Genomic DNA, 14742 nt, shown 5'->3' with positions numbered 1-14742 from the left:
CGGGAAAAAACCTACCAATACGATATGGTTCGAACTTGCTTCACATGAGCGTTCTACAACTTTCTTTTTTGGGGAAAAAAATGTGTTTTCGACTCTTATTTTCTGTCTGGTATATTTTTCATGTCTACCAGACTTGAACCCGAGCACACAAACACTGTTTACACTTAAGATTGTCCATTCTCATCAGAGTAACTAGAACCACCAATGGGTTTTGAACTGACGATCATCAACTTAACGTCTCAACTAGCTCGACTATAGAATAGACGTTTATCAATGGACTACTGTGTCCCCAACTCGCCAGCTGTTTTACTTCAAACAACAAGTTGTATTCTGCACCTTTAAGAAATTCATTCGATGTTTATTTGCCCTTATTTCTAGTTTGCTCAGACAGAGCGACAGAAAACTGTTTCACTCCAGGGAGAGGCCTTTTCTATATTACGCATGATCTGGCTTGAATGTGCGGCACAAGGCTTGATTCCATTGTTTACAATTTCCTGCTTCTCGGCTTGAGTAGGCTATCCTGCTTCCAATGGGCGGCAGACTTTATGAAACGACTATGTCCGTCTTAGGCCAGTCAATGAAGGGTCGAATAAGGAAAAAAATGGTGGAAAGCTGGAACAAATTTTATTTTCTTTATATAAGTGTCCGTAACAACATACTAATTTTGCACCACTCTACCACCCCGGATTTGGCCGCCATCTTAGAAAAATGGCGCCAAAAATTAGTTTTTTTTTTGTAAATATCTCGCATGGGAAGCATTTTAGAGCAAAACATGTTATTACAAAAAACAATCTACATTAAATTCTCTACAAGAAATGATCTCTTCATTTTTTCTCTAGGATGCACCGTTTAGATGTTATAGGCGTGGCAAATTACGCATTTTTCTTTCAGCATCGCTTTTTAGCAGAACCTTAACGAAAATTTTCTGATACTATTTTGTTTTAATGATTTTTCCTATATAAAATATAAATTAATATATTTTTCATTCATTGCAGGTGTGACTAAGGATAATTAATCAGGTCTATTACATCATCTATGTTCAAGATGTCAGCTGAAAAATATTTTATCTGGAGAAACTTCTCGGTGATGGTGTAACATGTATAATAAGAGAAAAGGGACTGACAACATTAGTAAACTGCAGTATTAAAGTGAAAAATGGAAACGAATGTCAACTTAACAGACTGACAAGTGTTAACACTTCATGAAAAATGTAAAAAAAGTTTTCACAAAAACAAAAGGTAGCAAAGCGTTGCTATCACAACGTACTTTATCACCTACGCAGATAACCCTTAGTTCAGAAGTACTAAGATTTAATTTTCAAGAAGCCTGTCTATTTTGTAGACATTGTACACTCATGTCCAAAATTATTGTCGCATGTCTATAACTGTCTTCTTGTAAGAATATAATTTGATAATTCTTATGCAGGATACTTTTAGTACTGATACTATGTGTATAATCGGGAAATGTATATTTGTGGTAAATTTCATAGGAAAAGAATTATAAATACGAAAATTAGAATGAGTAAAACAAAATGTTGCTAAGTGGACAAGAAAGTTTTATTTTCGTTTTATTGTTCGTATTTACTGCTCTTTTGACATGAAATTTGCCACATATATATCTTTGCCGATTGTATACATACTAACATTGTAAGAAATACTGGGCGAATTCGTTATCAAATTATATTCCTACAACAACATATTTATAGATATGCGACAATAATTTTGGACATGAGTGTACATCAGATGAATTTTTAAAGAGACGGAGTAAAAAACTTGTGAGCGAGCGTGAGTGTGTACATCGCGTCGAAACCATTCAAGTTAAAGATGCTATTATGGAAGCAACCGACAGAAGAAATTACGACTGGAGCAAAGAAGTTAGTATTAGGATTGTAAATGTTCATGATGAAGCCAGATACCATTCTTCACGAATGAAAAAGTTCTACAAGATTTCTTCTGGAATGAAACGTGGTCGTCCAAAAAATAATGTTGTTTCAGATGCCATGGGTTTTGCTTTCAACTACCTTCAAGCTAACAAGGAAGAGTGACAATTTTCATTCAGTGAAATTTTTCAAGATTAAAATGATACAGGGCTGTGCCGTGGGGGGAGGCGATCGGGGCGACGGTCCCGGGCGCCGAAGTAAGGGGCCGAAAAATTCGGGAGAAAAAAGAAAAAAAAGATAGGAAAAATTGCTTGGAATATATGTATGGGGGCGTATCGTATACTCTCGCCCCGGGCGCTGATTTTCCACGGCACGGCCCTGCACACACACACACACACACACACACACACACACATACAAACATACAAACTGTTACTATTGTATTGGCTTATTTATAAAGAATAAAGAAAAAATCAAGCATTTACATTGGTCAGTCACTCAGCGTGAGAATTTCCCTAAATTTCCACGTTTTATCAAATAATCCCCTTTTTCCCTTTTCCCAAAATTTACCTATGAAATTTCAGTAGTATAGGGAAATTTCCCTTAAACCATGAACACTGATTACTTATTGCTATTATTAGTAGCATTATACTTGTTTCCAAGGGCGCCCATCAGGGGGGCAAGGTGGGGCGCTCGACCCTCCTTTAGAGGAAATTGTGCTTCGGAAGATCGAAAGATTTTAGAATAGTTACCGCAAAATTTGAGACTCCATTTGAAATACCGCTTATACTTGCCCCCCCTTGGAAACCACAACATGGGCGCCCTTGCTTGTTTTTACAATTATTACTTGCATAATGAATATATCATAAAGACGAAAATCAATAATTTTATTCTCTTAGGTTGGCAACTCTGCATGGTGACTCACAAGGAATGTAAAGAATAGTTTCGGCTTGTGTTGTAGCCTAATACAAGAGTCACAGAAGTTGGAGGCGTGAAATTGAGCACACAAACTCTCCATAAATATGACCAAATAAGTGCAAAGTTTTACAATTTAAATTTTACCAACGGAATTTGAAAGAGAGCCTGAATTGGTCTTTCCATAACAGAAAGAAAGAATTAAACGCCAACATAGTTCTGCGGCTTTGCCTGATGTTAGTATTAAATTTGTCAATTTACCTGTGGCGACATTGTTAAAGGCGGTGCTCCATGTCGTTGGCGATAGATGTTGTGCCAATTGAGGCACTCGGTGATAAACTCACTGTCATGCCAATCAGTCACACATTCGTTGCTTCTCGACACTATTGTTAGAGGCCGGTTAGACATAAGCTGAAAAGAAAGAGAGAAAAAATAAATACTTTATCTTTCACAATGCAAAAATTTATATACATACTCCGAATTTCACTAAAATGATTTTTTTAATGTTTAATATTTAAGCAGACTACATAGTCTCGAAAAAAATACATAGGTTACCTCCACCTTATATTCTTTAGTCACTAGAGCACAATTCATAGATTTTTTCCGAGACCCAGGTAAACGGAAATGAATTAAACTGTTTTACTAGCGAAATGCTATAATAATACTTCTAACGAAATAAGTTCTCTCGCTTTTTCACCCACCACCTTCGAACATCAATACGTCACCTAAGACGTATCTGGAATATTAAAAATAGTCCCCATCAGCATCGACAACCTTCTGTCAACGTTCTGAAAGGCCATGGATTCCATTGCGGTAGACCTTGGTGGGCCGTGAAGCGAAGAAGGTATCAAGTGCATTTTGCACTTCTACTAGGGATTTGGATTGGCGTCCTCTAAGGTGATTGTCCGCGGAAGGAAACAGGTGATAATCGGATGGTGCAATGTCCGGGGAGTATAGTAAATGCAATAGTGTTTCCCATGCAAGGCGCAGAGTGGTGTCCCAGGTCATCTTAGCCAGTGGGGCTTAGCGTTGTCCTGTGACAGGAGGACTAATTTGCGGTTCAGAAGTGCTGGCTCCAGAGTTTTGAGTTTTTCTTGAACACAGTTCAACCGCTGACAGTAGACAGTTGCGTTGATGGTATGACCAGCTGGTAGCATTTCCCGTTGCATGATGCCGCAAGTAGTCCATCAAACACACAGGAGGACCTTCTTCTGGTGCAGTGCTGGCTTCGGCTGTTTTGGAACCGGTTCATGGATGTTAATCAATGATGATGGCGCCGTGAAGCTTCGTACAAAACCCGCTTCTCATCATACGTCAACACCCTGTCCAGAAATGACTCCTTCCTCAGACGAGGCAGCAAAGAAACACAGGTGTCTACTTGTGTTGCCTTCTAGCCCGGAGTCAAATCATGTGGGAACCATCGACCCAACTTGTACTGCTTCCCAAGTTGATGGTGGTGCTGCCGAATGGTTCCTCCACTCACACTGAATTGTAGTTCTAGTTTTTCACCTCACATGTCTGGCCATTGTTCGCCTCAGTTGCTGCCTGAAGATCTTCATTTTGTACATGTGTTGGTTTTTCGGCACGTGGTGCGTCTTCGAGTGTTTTGTCACCGTCCTTAAACTTGTTAAACCACCGCTGCATTGTCCGCGTAGGCACGACACCCTCACCAAAGGCCTGTCATATCTTCCACTCCGCTCAGCGACGTTTGACTCCAGTTTGAACTCGTACAGCATACACGTCCTTATGACGCTCTGTAGATGTCTCATGTTCACTTTGTCTTTACGCAAGTTACACCAACAACTGACCTTCGCCTTACTTCCACTCGCATTCAACTCACTGTGCGAGGTTCAATGGAACACAGACTTCCACAAAAAGCGACAGAACTTTCTTGGCTACCTTTATATAATGTATGGTAGATAAGCGGTAGAGCGAGCGGTTTTCTTTTCTACCCTTTTATTATGAAAGTTTCTATACAAGTTTACGTACACTGTACTACAAATAAGTAGATATATTTTAATAATTCTTTCTCTGTAAGCTTCGGCCTGCTGCCCAGACCATCGTTGGTGGTTAGGAATCTCCTTCGCAGAGCAGTGCGGAGTTTGGAAAGGAACTTCTTGCCCGTAGCAGCGTAGAGGTTGGAAATGAACCTCTTGGCCATAGCAGCGCATAGGCGGGTAATATCTCCTGCCCAGTGCAGCGCGGGGATAGAAAAGGTTGGGGAGTCTCTCCCGCCCAGAGCAGCTTGGAGAGAAAGGTAGGAAGTGATCAGCTGGAACTGAAGTCTTCTGCCTCCTGACGTGCTCTTTTATAGCCGATTTTAGAGGCGAGCCTGTGGTGGAGTTGTAGGGGTATCTTCGTGATTCTTCGTGTCCTTCGTATTTCTTCGGAAACGGTATCTGTCGGCTTCTTAGTGATTCTTGGCTGAAACACATGACATTGTTTGTAAATACGACGAGATATTCCAATATAAAAAGAATCAGTACAGCAGTCAGTTCCAACTGGCGAACCTAGGACGTAGAAGTGTTGGCAGTGTACGCATAGTGATTGATTCACGAATTGTATGTCTGCTAAAACCACGGACTAAGCTAACTTCTTTGTCAGCCTTGGTCTTTTTCAGCCCATTTTACCTTCTCATCTCCGTGTGGTTTGCTGAGAATGATTGCAGGGTACTGTGACACCACGGAATATTCAGATGCAAATAACTGCGCTAGAGCATTATGCAAAATGTAAATGTGTACTGCTTAAAGACTATTTAAATAATAATAATAAAGATCTGAGGACTTAAGAAGTTATTTTTCGTTTTCTGTTCTCAGGATTGAGTATATATATATATATATATATATATATATATATATATATATATATATATATATATATATATATATATATATATATATATATATATATATATATATATGTGTGTGTGTGTGTGTGTGTGTGTGTTGAAACACTCCTGGCAGTGAACTGTTTTGCTTCTTCCTCTCCCTTCTGTGATTGACACAATATTTTTAGTTGGCATTGGCAACACTAGGTAGTAGCGACAAAATGACAACGCTTTATGAAATTCATTCAAGGTTGCCATCTGCAGTTCAGTAGAGAGAGAGAGGGAGAGAGGAACTGATGCATAGCAATGGCAAGGAAGTGAATGATCACTATCGGTAAAGGTCGAGGTAAGAATAACGTGAAAGTAGAAATTATTATTATTATTATTATTATTATTATTATTATTATTATTATTATTATTATTATTATTATTATTATTATTATTATTATTATTATTATTATTATTATTTAGACGGCTGCGCGATAAGGCAGAATGTAGTTTCATTGTCGCAGCCGAGATTCTTGTGTTAAGCCATAATTTCGAATACAATTGAACTTTTATATGTGTTTCTTTCAAGCAGAGGGAGAGAGAGAGATCGTAATTCGATATGCGGTACTGTCAAAGTATTCACATTTCTATTACGGACGTTCATATACAGGGTTATCCATAGACATATTTTACGGCTCAGGTTGTACCCATAAGAATATTTGAGGAGAGACAATTTTTCTTTGAAAATGATACAATCAAACTGGAAAATGGTAAATTTGGGGAACTCGCGTCCAAGCGCTTGGGGGTAATGGTGATCCCTCTTCGAATGAATGCTTCCACGGAAATGTGAGGAGGCGTCTTTGACCAGAACACTATTATATATTTTATTTCGAACAGACTACGGCAATGAGGTTGCTATTATATAGTCTGAAACTCAATATATCAATAAACTCTTAAATAAGGAATTATTTGACATGCACAAAGTAGCCAACTATTCTGAAATAATTGTAATAAAAAAACTTATTAAAACACAGAAATGAACAACTCAGAATGTCGTACAATAGTAGTGGAGTAGAGATAACCTGACAAGTCACTGCCTTGGTTTCGTAAGAGTTATTAAACTGAAACATTTGATTTTATTTTATTTCAATTTACAGTTTTTAAACTATGAATTATGTAACATTAAAACCAGGAGGTAAAAGTGAAGCGGAACGCGGCAGGACGTTGTCCTCCCACTTCCAAAAAAAAAATCTATGGCGTCCCCTCACTTCCTAACAATTATAATGGGTAAAGATAGGCACGGGGACGGCGTTACGTCATGCGTCCCCCTACCTTTTCAGAGCCAGTTTTGCCCCTGATTAAGACAGTGTTTGAGACCTACGATTTGGATCAACAAGTCCTCCCCACAAGATTGATGTAATCTCTCGTCTAGTTTTACAGACTAGACGAAAGTTGTTATGTTTTCGTCTCTTTCCAAATTTAAAAATATATTTCTCGCAGTGGCGTATTTAGGGGGTGGCTTCCGGGCTTAAGCCCCCCCCCCCGAAATCTTACTTAGTATAGTAAAGTAAATGATATATCTTGCAGAATTTTCACATTTCCAGGCAAAGCCCCCCTCCGAAAGTTAGCAAAGCCCCTCCCGAAAGAAAATCGTAAATACGCCACTGATTTCTCGTTTTGTCCCTCATCTTCTTTTCAACTTGATTTTGAGTTTAACGTTCTTTTCAGTAACGAGACTATATGAAACATGAACTTACAGTTTAGTATGAGATCCGAATAACACGAGCTTCCGGCGGGAATCAAACTCGGATCTCCCACACCAAAAGGCGCGTACGCTAACAGCTTAGCCGTGAGTGAGCTCAGATTGTTTTTCAAAATAAGACGAGAAATATCTCATTTGCTGGGCAACATTATCCATCGTTACATGTACACTGACAACAATTTTCTACCACCTGCGCCTCCTCCTCCTTTGCTCAAGTGTTTTTTACAGTGATTTCTCTCGATTGTAAAAACGCGATCTTACGTCATCCCTCGGCCAGTTGGAGATAACTGTTCCAAACACTAGTGCCATCTGTACCTCAATTCTATTAACTACTTTAATCATTGTCCAAATAAAACTTGTAGATCTGGGGTTATCTGTGCTGGAAGCCATTTTGTCTCTATCTTCAATTCCTTTTGTCCAGCAAGTGTATCGTTCACTTCCATCACACTTAGCGAGCATTGTATTTGACGGTTGAAAAGCAAAAATAAGGCTTTAGTTATGATTGCTATAAATCTGCTGTGACATTTCATCACGGAGTATTTTCTAGCGTGAAGAGCGAAGCTAGAGCATCAGCAAAAGTTTGGACGACACGCGAGATGGAGTAATTTCACGCTGGATACACAGCATCCACTCAATTTTTGATTGGCTTACAGTTCAAAGTCGTCTCATGTGTGAGCCTTTCATGTGTGATACGTATACACTTTCATTCACAGAAAGTGTATTTGTGTGTATATCTACAGAGTCAACTTATGAATAAATGCATGTATCTCATAGTGGTAATTGCTTACTAGGTGCTTTTTCCTTCTTTCATTTAAACTGACTTAAAAAAAAAAAAAAAAAAAAAAAAAAGACGAGGAGTTTGTTAATTCGACTCATGTACAGTACGTACACTAGAAAATGCCCCTGCCTGTTACTGTGGGCAACATTATGCTTTTTCCTTGTGCATCTTTCATATAGCATTCGTCCAAGGGCGTACCCACGAGGGGTCAACCAAGTCCAGACCCCCTTCCAACGTTTCGAACTCACCATACATTTTAACACTTTCTCAATAAAATTATATTTGTTTAACAGGGAACTGATTTATACAGCATGAAAATTTGATCTTCCACTACATCTGTACTCTTTCTCTTATAAAAACAATTTAATTCTGTCATTTTCCTTGAAAATATAGGTGGAAGTATTTTGCAATTACTTATTGGGTAGAGAATGATGGCCGTTCAATTCTACAAAGACGTAATGGCTTTTAGTATTGGAATATCCCTCCCCCCAAGCTTCAACCCCTCCCAACAAAAAATTATGGATGTGCGCCTGAATTCGTTTGAACTCGGAAGTATCGCGCAAAATTTGAACCTTTCGTATGGCCATGTTACAAAGGCCCCCCACACGCCTTTTTCTTCCATGTTATAGGTCTTTTTTTTTTAATAGAAACTATTAAACACGTATATAATTATTTTAAATGAACGGTTCAAAAAAAAGTTTCATATCGATAATTTAACGGGTATTCCCTTACTAGTTATAATTTAGACTTTAGAGCACTGGTTCATAAACTTTTCAAGCCTAGCGCCCCTTGAGTGAATGCGATTGTTTTGAGTATCCCCGGCCATCTTAACCCAATCTATCCATGCACAAAGCTGAATGAAAGACTTGGATGAGGCAGTCAGTGTTGCCAGATCTGAAGGTTAGAATGTAACGAGATTATGCTCCAAAAATAGCGGATTTGAACTATTTGTAGTCCAAAACATAAAAATGAATTGTTTGGCAACAATACGCTTTTACTAATGATATATGTATACACGAATTCTTATCGATTTAATAGAAGCATGTGGATTTTAAAATACGTGAGATTCTAGTGTACAACGGTCAGGTGGCGACCGCAGCTCCGAGTTGTTAGCGGGAGTGCTAGGTCACAATCCGCACTACGTAAGAGGAAGAACAACAGAGCGCAGTGAACTGTGCAGACCGCGACAGTATAAAGGAGCAACTTTTCTGATTCCCAAATAAATATATGTTTGTCTAAGTCAATTTTGTGGGGTTTTGTTCTCTTTACAAATTTTTCTTCACTGTTACTTTTCACTTCGTCAATTTATTTGCTACATTCTTTGTCTGCAAGTCACGAATTTTGGGAGATTTTATTATACTTTACTCATTATGTTAATATGGGTAATGCAGTAACAATTAAATTTGCAATGTTCATATTCATTCAGCTCCGTTCAACTACTAGGCCTTGGGACAGCAATATGGTCAGTGATGCTGCAACCAGTGTTTCTTTCAGAAACAATATTCCGGGAGGGCACACTTAGCATTCCGGAAGGGGGGGGGCACTGCTCATACTATTCTATTTATTATTATATTAAGGCGGTATTATTTTGGTGTCCTCCGGGGGACATTCTCAGATCTCCGTGGGGCAGTGCCCTCCCAAAATAAAACATGTCTAGAAGAAATACTGGCTCCAACAGCGCAAATTCAACAATTGTCTAGTGTTGTTAGATCTTAAGATTAAAAGGCACTAAAATAAGAATTGAACTAGTATGGAAATGTTAGTTTTAATAAAATTATCTTTCATTGCGAATTTAGTATTCAACAAACAAAATATTTTATTGTATTGTATAAAACAAATAACGTTTTGTGAGTTTATATGTGAAAATAAAAAAAAAAGTTTCGCATTCTTAAGAGTTATAGGTTTTTGGATAATTAGAGTAGCCCCCCAAAAAGTAGCTCAATTTGAAATTTTGGTAGCTAAGGCATTAAAACTACTCCAAATCCGCTACTTGTAGCCCAATCTGACAACACTGGAAGTAGTCTAAGAACCAATAAAATCAGCCTTGAAAAATATTATTTCTATATACATATCCTTTCTCATTTATTTATTTTACCATGTTGGTCTCTTATTTTCCAAAAGAAAGACAGAAACCAGAGTTTATTTGAAATACAATCTAAATGCGAAATATAATCAACCTATTAGTTTATTATTATTATTATTATTATTATTATTATTATTATTTCATTAAAAGATCCTGAACATTTGAATAATTTGTAAAATACATAATGACTTTCGTCCAATAATAACAAAATGGTCTAATAGCTCTGAAATCTCAAATGCGCTGTAGATATTCCAATGCTCCCAACTGCTTCTTTTTGTTTTAGCGCCCCTTTTAGAAACTAGAACGCTCACGTTAAGAAGTAATGGTTTAGAGTTCTTAGATCACCACCTTACCTTAACTCAACTTCTACATTATCTGAGGTTCTCAAGTTATGCATCCAAAATAGACAACATACAAACGGTTAAACACATACACACAGTTATTACAGTTACAACACAAATTTACAAGTCGTCCCCTGTTTTTTTTTTAATTACTTAAGGTATTCCAAGATATAAATACCTTATTAAGTACAATTGCAGGCCCTATGCTTTTTCTTCTTATCTCTTCTCTTCCCTTATATGGCTGAAGGGTAATTAGGGTATTTACAAAGGGTGATCAGAAATTAAGGTTGCAAAGCCTTCATTGAAATGTGTAAATACAACCAGTACAGGAGCGGATCCAGGACGGACCTCTGGGGAGGCAGTGGGTTGTAATATTGATACTTTGAGTTACTTTAAAGAGCTCCGAACTCTGGGATGGGTTTTATTTACATATAAATTAAGAAAGTTTCCTCTTCTGGGGCCAAACGCCCCGATCGCCCCCCCCCCTGGATCCACCTCTGAACCAGTACAGCCAACAGATAGTACATATATTAGGTTATTTATCGACATAGTCTCCATATAGGCTAAGGTACTTGTCACATCGTGGGATGAGTTTGAAGATTTCCCCCTGGTAAAAATCCTGTCAGTGCGTGTTCAGCCACGTTGTCACGAAGTGTTTCACCTCCTCGTCTGAAGAGAAGCGACGGCCTCCTAGTCTCCATATCGGTTGAGGCACTTTTTACATCGTGGGATGAGCTTGAAGATTTCCCCCTGGTAAAAATCCTGTCTTTGCGTGTTCATCCACGTTGTCACGAAGTGTTTCACCTCCTCGTCTGAAGAGAAGCGACGGCCTCCTAGTCTCCATATCGGTTGAGGCACTTTTTACATCGTGGGATGAGTTTGAAGATTTCCCCCTGGTAAAAATCCTGTCAGTGCGTGTTCAGCCACGTTGTCACGAAGTGTTTCACCTCCTCGTCTGAAGAGAAGCGACGGCCTCCTAGTCTCCATATCGGTTGAGGCACTTTTTACATCGTGGGATGAGCTTGAAGATTTCCCCCTGGTAAAAATCCTGTCTTTGCGTGTTCATCCACGTTGTCACGAAGTGTTTCACCTCCTCGTCTGAAGAGAAGCGACGGCCTCCTAGTCTCCATATCGGTTGAGGCACTTTTTACATCGTGGGATGAGTTTGAAGATTTCCCCCTGGTAAAAATCCTGTCAGTGCGTGTTCAGCCACGTTGTCACGAAGTGTTTCACCTCCTCGTCTGAAGAGAAGCGACGGCCTCCTAGTCTCCATATCGGTTGAGGCACTTTTTACATCGTGGGATGAGTTTGAAGATTTCCCCCTGGTAAAAATCCTGTCAGTGCGTGTTCAGCCACGTTGTCACGAAGTGTTTCACCTCCTCGTCTGAAGAGAAGCGACGGCCTCCTAGTCTCCATATCGGTTGAGGCACTTTTTACATCGTGGGATGAGCTTGAAGATTTCCCCCTGGTAAAAATCCTGTCTTTGCGTGTTCATCCACGTTGTCACGAAGTGTTTCACCTCCTCGTCTGAAGAGAAGCGACGGCCTCCTAGTCTCCATATCGGTTGAGGCACTTTTTACATCGTGGGATGAGTTTGAAGATTTCCCCCTGGTAAAAATCCTGTCAGTGCGTGTTCAGCCACGTTGTCACGAAGTGTTTCACCTCCTCGTCTGAAGAGAAGCGACGGCCTCCTAGTCTCCATATCGGTTGAGGCACTTTTTACATCGTGGGATGAGCTTGAAGATTTCCCCCTGGTAAAAATCCTGTCTTTGCGTGTTCAGCCACGTTGTCACGAAGTGTTTCACCTCCTCGTCTGAAGAGAAGCGACGGCCTCCTAGTCTCCATATCGGTTGAGGCACTTTTTACATCGTGGGATGAGCTTGAAGATTTCCCCCTGGTAAAAATCCTGTCTTTGCGTGTTCAGCCACGTTGTCACGAAGTGTTTTACCTCCTCGTCTGAAGAGAAGCGACGGCCTCCTAGTCTCCATATCGGTTGAGGCACTTTTTACATCGTGGGATGAGCTTGAAGATTTCCCCCTGGTAAAAATCCTGTCTTTGCGTGTTCATCCACGTTGTCACGAAGTGTTTCACCTCCTCGTCTGAAGAGAAGCGACGGCCTCCTAGTCTCCATATCGGTTGAGGCACTTTTTACATCGTGGGATGAGTTTGAAGATTTCCCCTGGTAAAAATCCTGTCAGTGCGTGTTCAGCCACGTTGTCACGAAGTGTTTCACCTCCTCGTCTGAAGAGAAGCGACGGCCTCCTAGTCTCCATATCGGTTGAGGCACTTTTTACATCGTGGGATGAGTTTGAAGATTTCCCCCTGGTAAAAATCCTGTCAGTGCGTGTTCAGCCACGTTGTCACGAAGTGTTTCACCTCCTCGTCTGAAGAGAAGCGACGGCCTCCTAGTCTCCATATCGGTTGAGGCACTTTTTACATCGTGGGATGAGTTTGAAGATTTCCCCCTGGTAAAAATCCTGTCAGTGCGTGTTCAGCCACGTTGTCACGAAGTGTTTCACCTCCTCGTCTGAAGAGAAGCGACGGCCTCCTAGTCTCCATATCGGTTGAGGCACTTTTTACATCGTGGGATGAGTTTGAAGATTTCCCCTGGTAAAAATTCTGTCAGTGCGTGTTCAGCCACGTTGTCACGAAGTGTTTTACCTCCTCGTCTGAAGAGAAGCGACGGCCTCCTAGTCTCCATATCGGTTGAGGCACTTTTTACATCGTGGGATGAGTTTGAAGATTTCCCCCTGGTAAAAATCCTGTCAGTGCGTGTTCAGCCACGTTGTCACGAAGTGTTTCACCTCCTCGTCTGAAGAGAAGCGACGGCCTCCTAGTCTCCATATCGGTTGAGGCACTTTTTACATCGTGGGATGAGTTTGAAGATTTCCCCTGGTAAAAATTCTGTCAGTGCGTGTTCAGCCACGTTGTCACGAAGTGTTTTACCTCCTCGTCTGAAGAGAAGCGACGGCCTCCTAGTCTCCATATCGGTTGAGGCACTTTTTACATCGTGGGATGAGTTTGAAGATTTCCCCCTGGTAAAAATCCTGTCAGTGCGTGTTCAGCCACGTTGTCACGAAGTGTTTCACCTCCTCGTCTGAAGAGAAGCGACGGCCTCCTAGTCTCCATATCGGTTGAGGCACTTTTTACATCGTGGGATGAGTTTGAAGATTTCCCCCTGGTAAAAATCCTGTCAGTGCGTGTTCAGCCACGTTGTCACGAAGTGTTTCACCTCCTCGTCTGAAGAGAAGCGACGGCCTCCTAGTCTCCATATCGGTTGAGGCACTTTTTACATCGTGGGATGAGTTTGAAGATTTCCCCTGGTAAAAATCCTGTCAGTGCGTGTTCAGCCACGTTGTCACGAAGTGTTTCTACCTCCTCGTCTGAAGAGAAGCGACGGCCTCCTAGTCTCCATATCGGTTGAGGCACTTTTTACATCGTGGGATGAGTTTGAAGATTTCCCCCTGGTAAAAATCCTGTCAGTGCGTGTTCAGCCACGTTGTCACGAAGTGTTTCACCTCCTCGTCTGAAGAGAAGCGACGGCCTCCTAGTCTCCATATCGGTTGAGGCACTTTTTACATCGTGGGATGAGTTTGAAGATTTCCCCTGGTAAAAATTCTGTCAGTGCGTGTTCAGCCACGTTGTCACGAAGTGTTTTACCTCCTCGTCTGAAGAGAAGCGACGGCCTCCTAGTCTCCATATCGGTTGAGGCACTTTTTACATCGTGGGATGAGTTTGAAGATTTCCCCCTGGTAAAAATCCTGTCAGTGCGTGTTCAGCCACGTTGTCACGAAGTGTTTCACCTCCTCGTCTGAAGAGAAGCGACGGCCTCCTAGTCTCCATATCGGTTGAGGCACTTTTTACATCGTGGGATGAGTTTGAAGATTTCCCCTGGTAAAAATTCTGTCAGTGCGTGTTCAGCCACGTTGTCACGAAGTGTTTACCTCCTCGTCTGAAGAGAAGCGACGGCCTCCTAGTCTCCATATCGGTTGAGGCACTTTTTACATCGTGGGATGAGTTTGAAGATTTCCCCCTGGTAAAAATCCTGTCAGTGCGTGTTCAGCCACGTTGTCACGAAGTGTTTCACCTCCTCGTCTGAAGAGAAGCGACGGCCTCCTAGTCTCCATATCGGTTGAGGCACTTTTTACATCGTGGGATGAGTTTGAAGA

At 40.8% G+C, this 14742-nt stretch overlaps 1 protein-coding gene across 1 annotated transcript in view; it reads right to left on the bottom strand.

The window, feature by feature from the left end:
* Positions 1-14742, bottom strand: part of LOC145688824 (uncharacterized) — a 176202-nt gene that overhangs the window by 33313 nt on the left and 128147 nt on the right. The window contains exon 2 of the mRNA XM_081762995.1: positions 3056-3205. Within this exon, the coding sequence (XP_081619121.1) occupies positions 3056-3205 (150 nt within the window). The remainder of the gene's footprint in view (positions 1-3055; positions 3206-14742) is intronic.

Source organism: Thermobia domestica, chromosome 7, assembly GCF_964235325.1.
Source record: "Thermobia domestica chromosome 7, izTheDome1.hap1.1, whole genome shotgun sequence".
Lineage (NCBI taxonomy): Eukaryota > Metazoa > Arthropoda > Insecta > Zygentoma > Lepismatidae > Thermobia > Thermobia domestica.
Note: the sequence above shows the minus strand (reverse complement) of the source record. Positions and strands in the feature narration are given on the sequence as shown.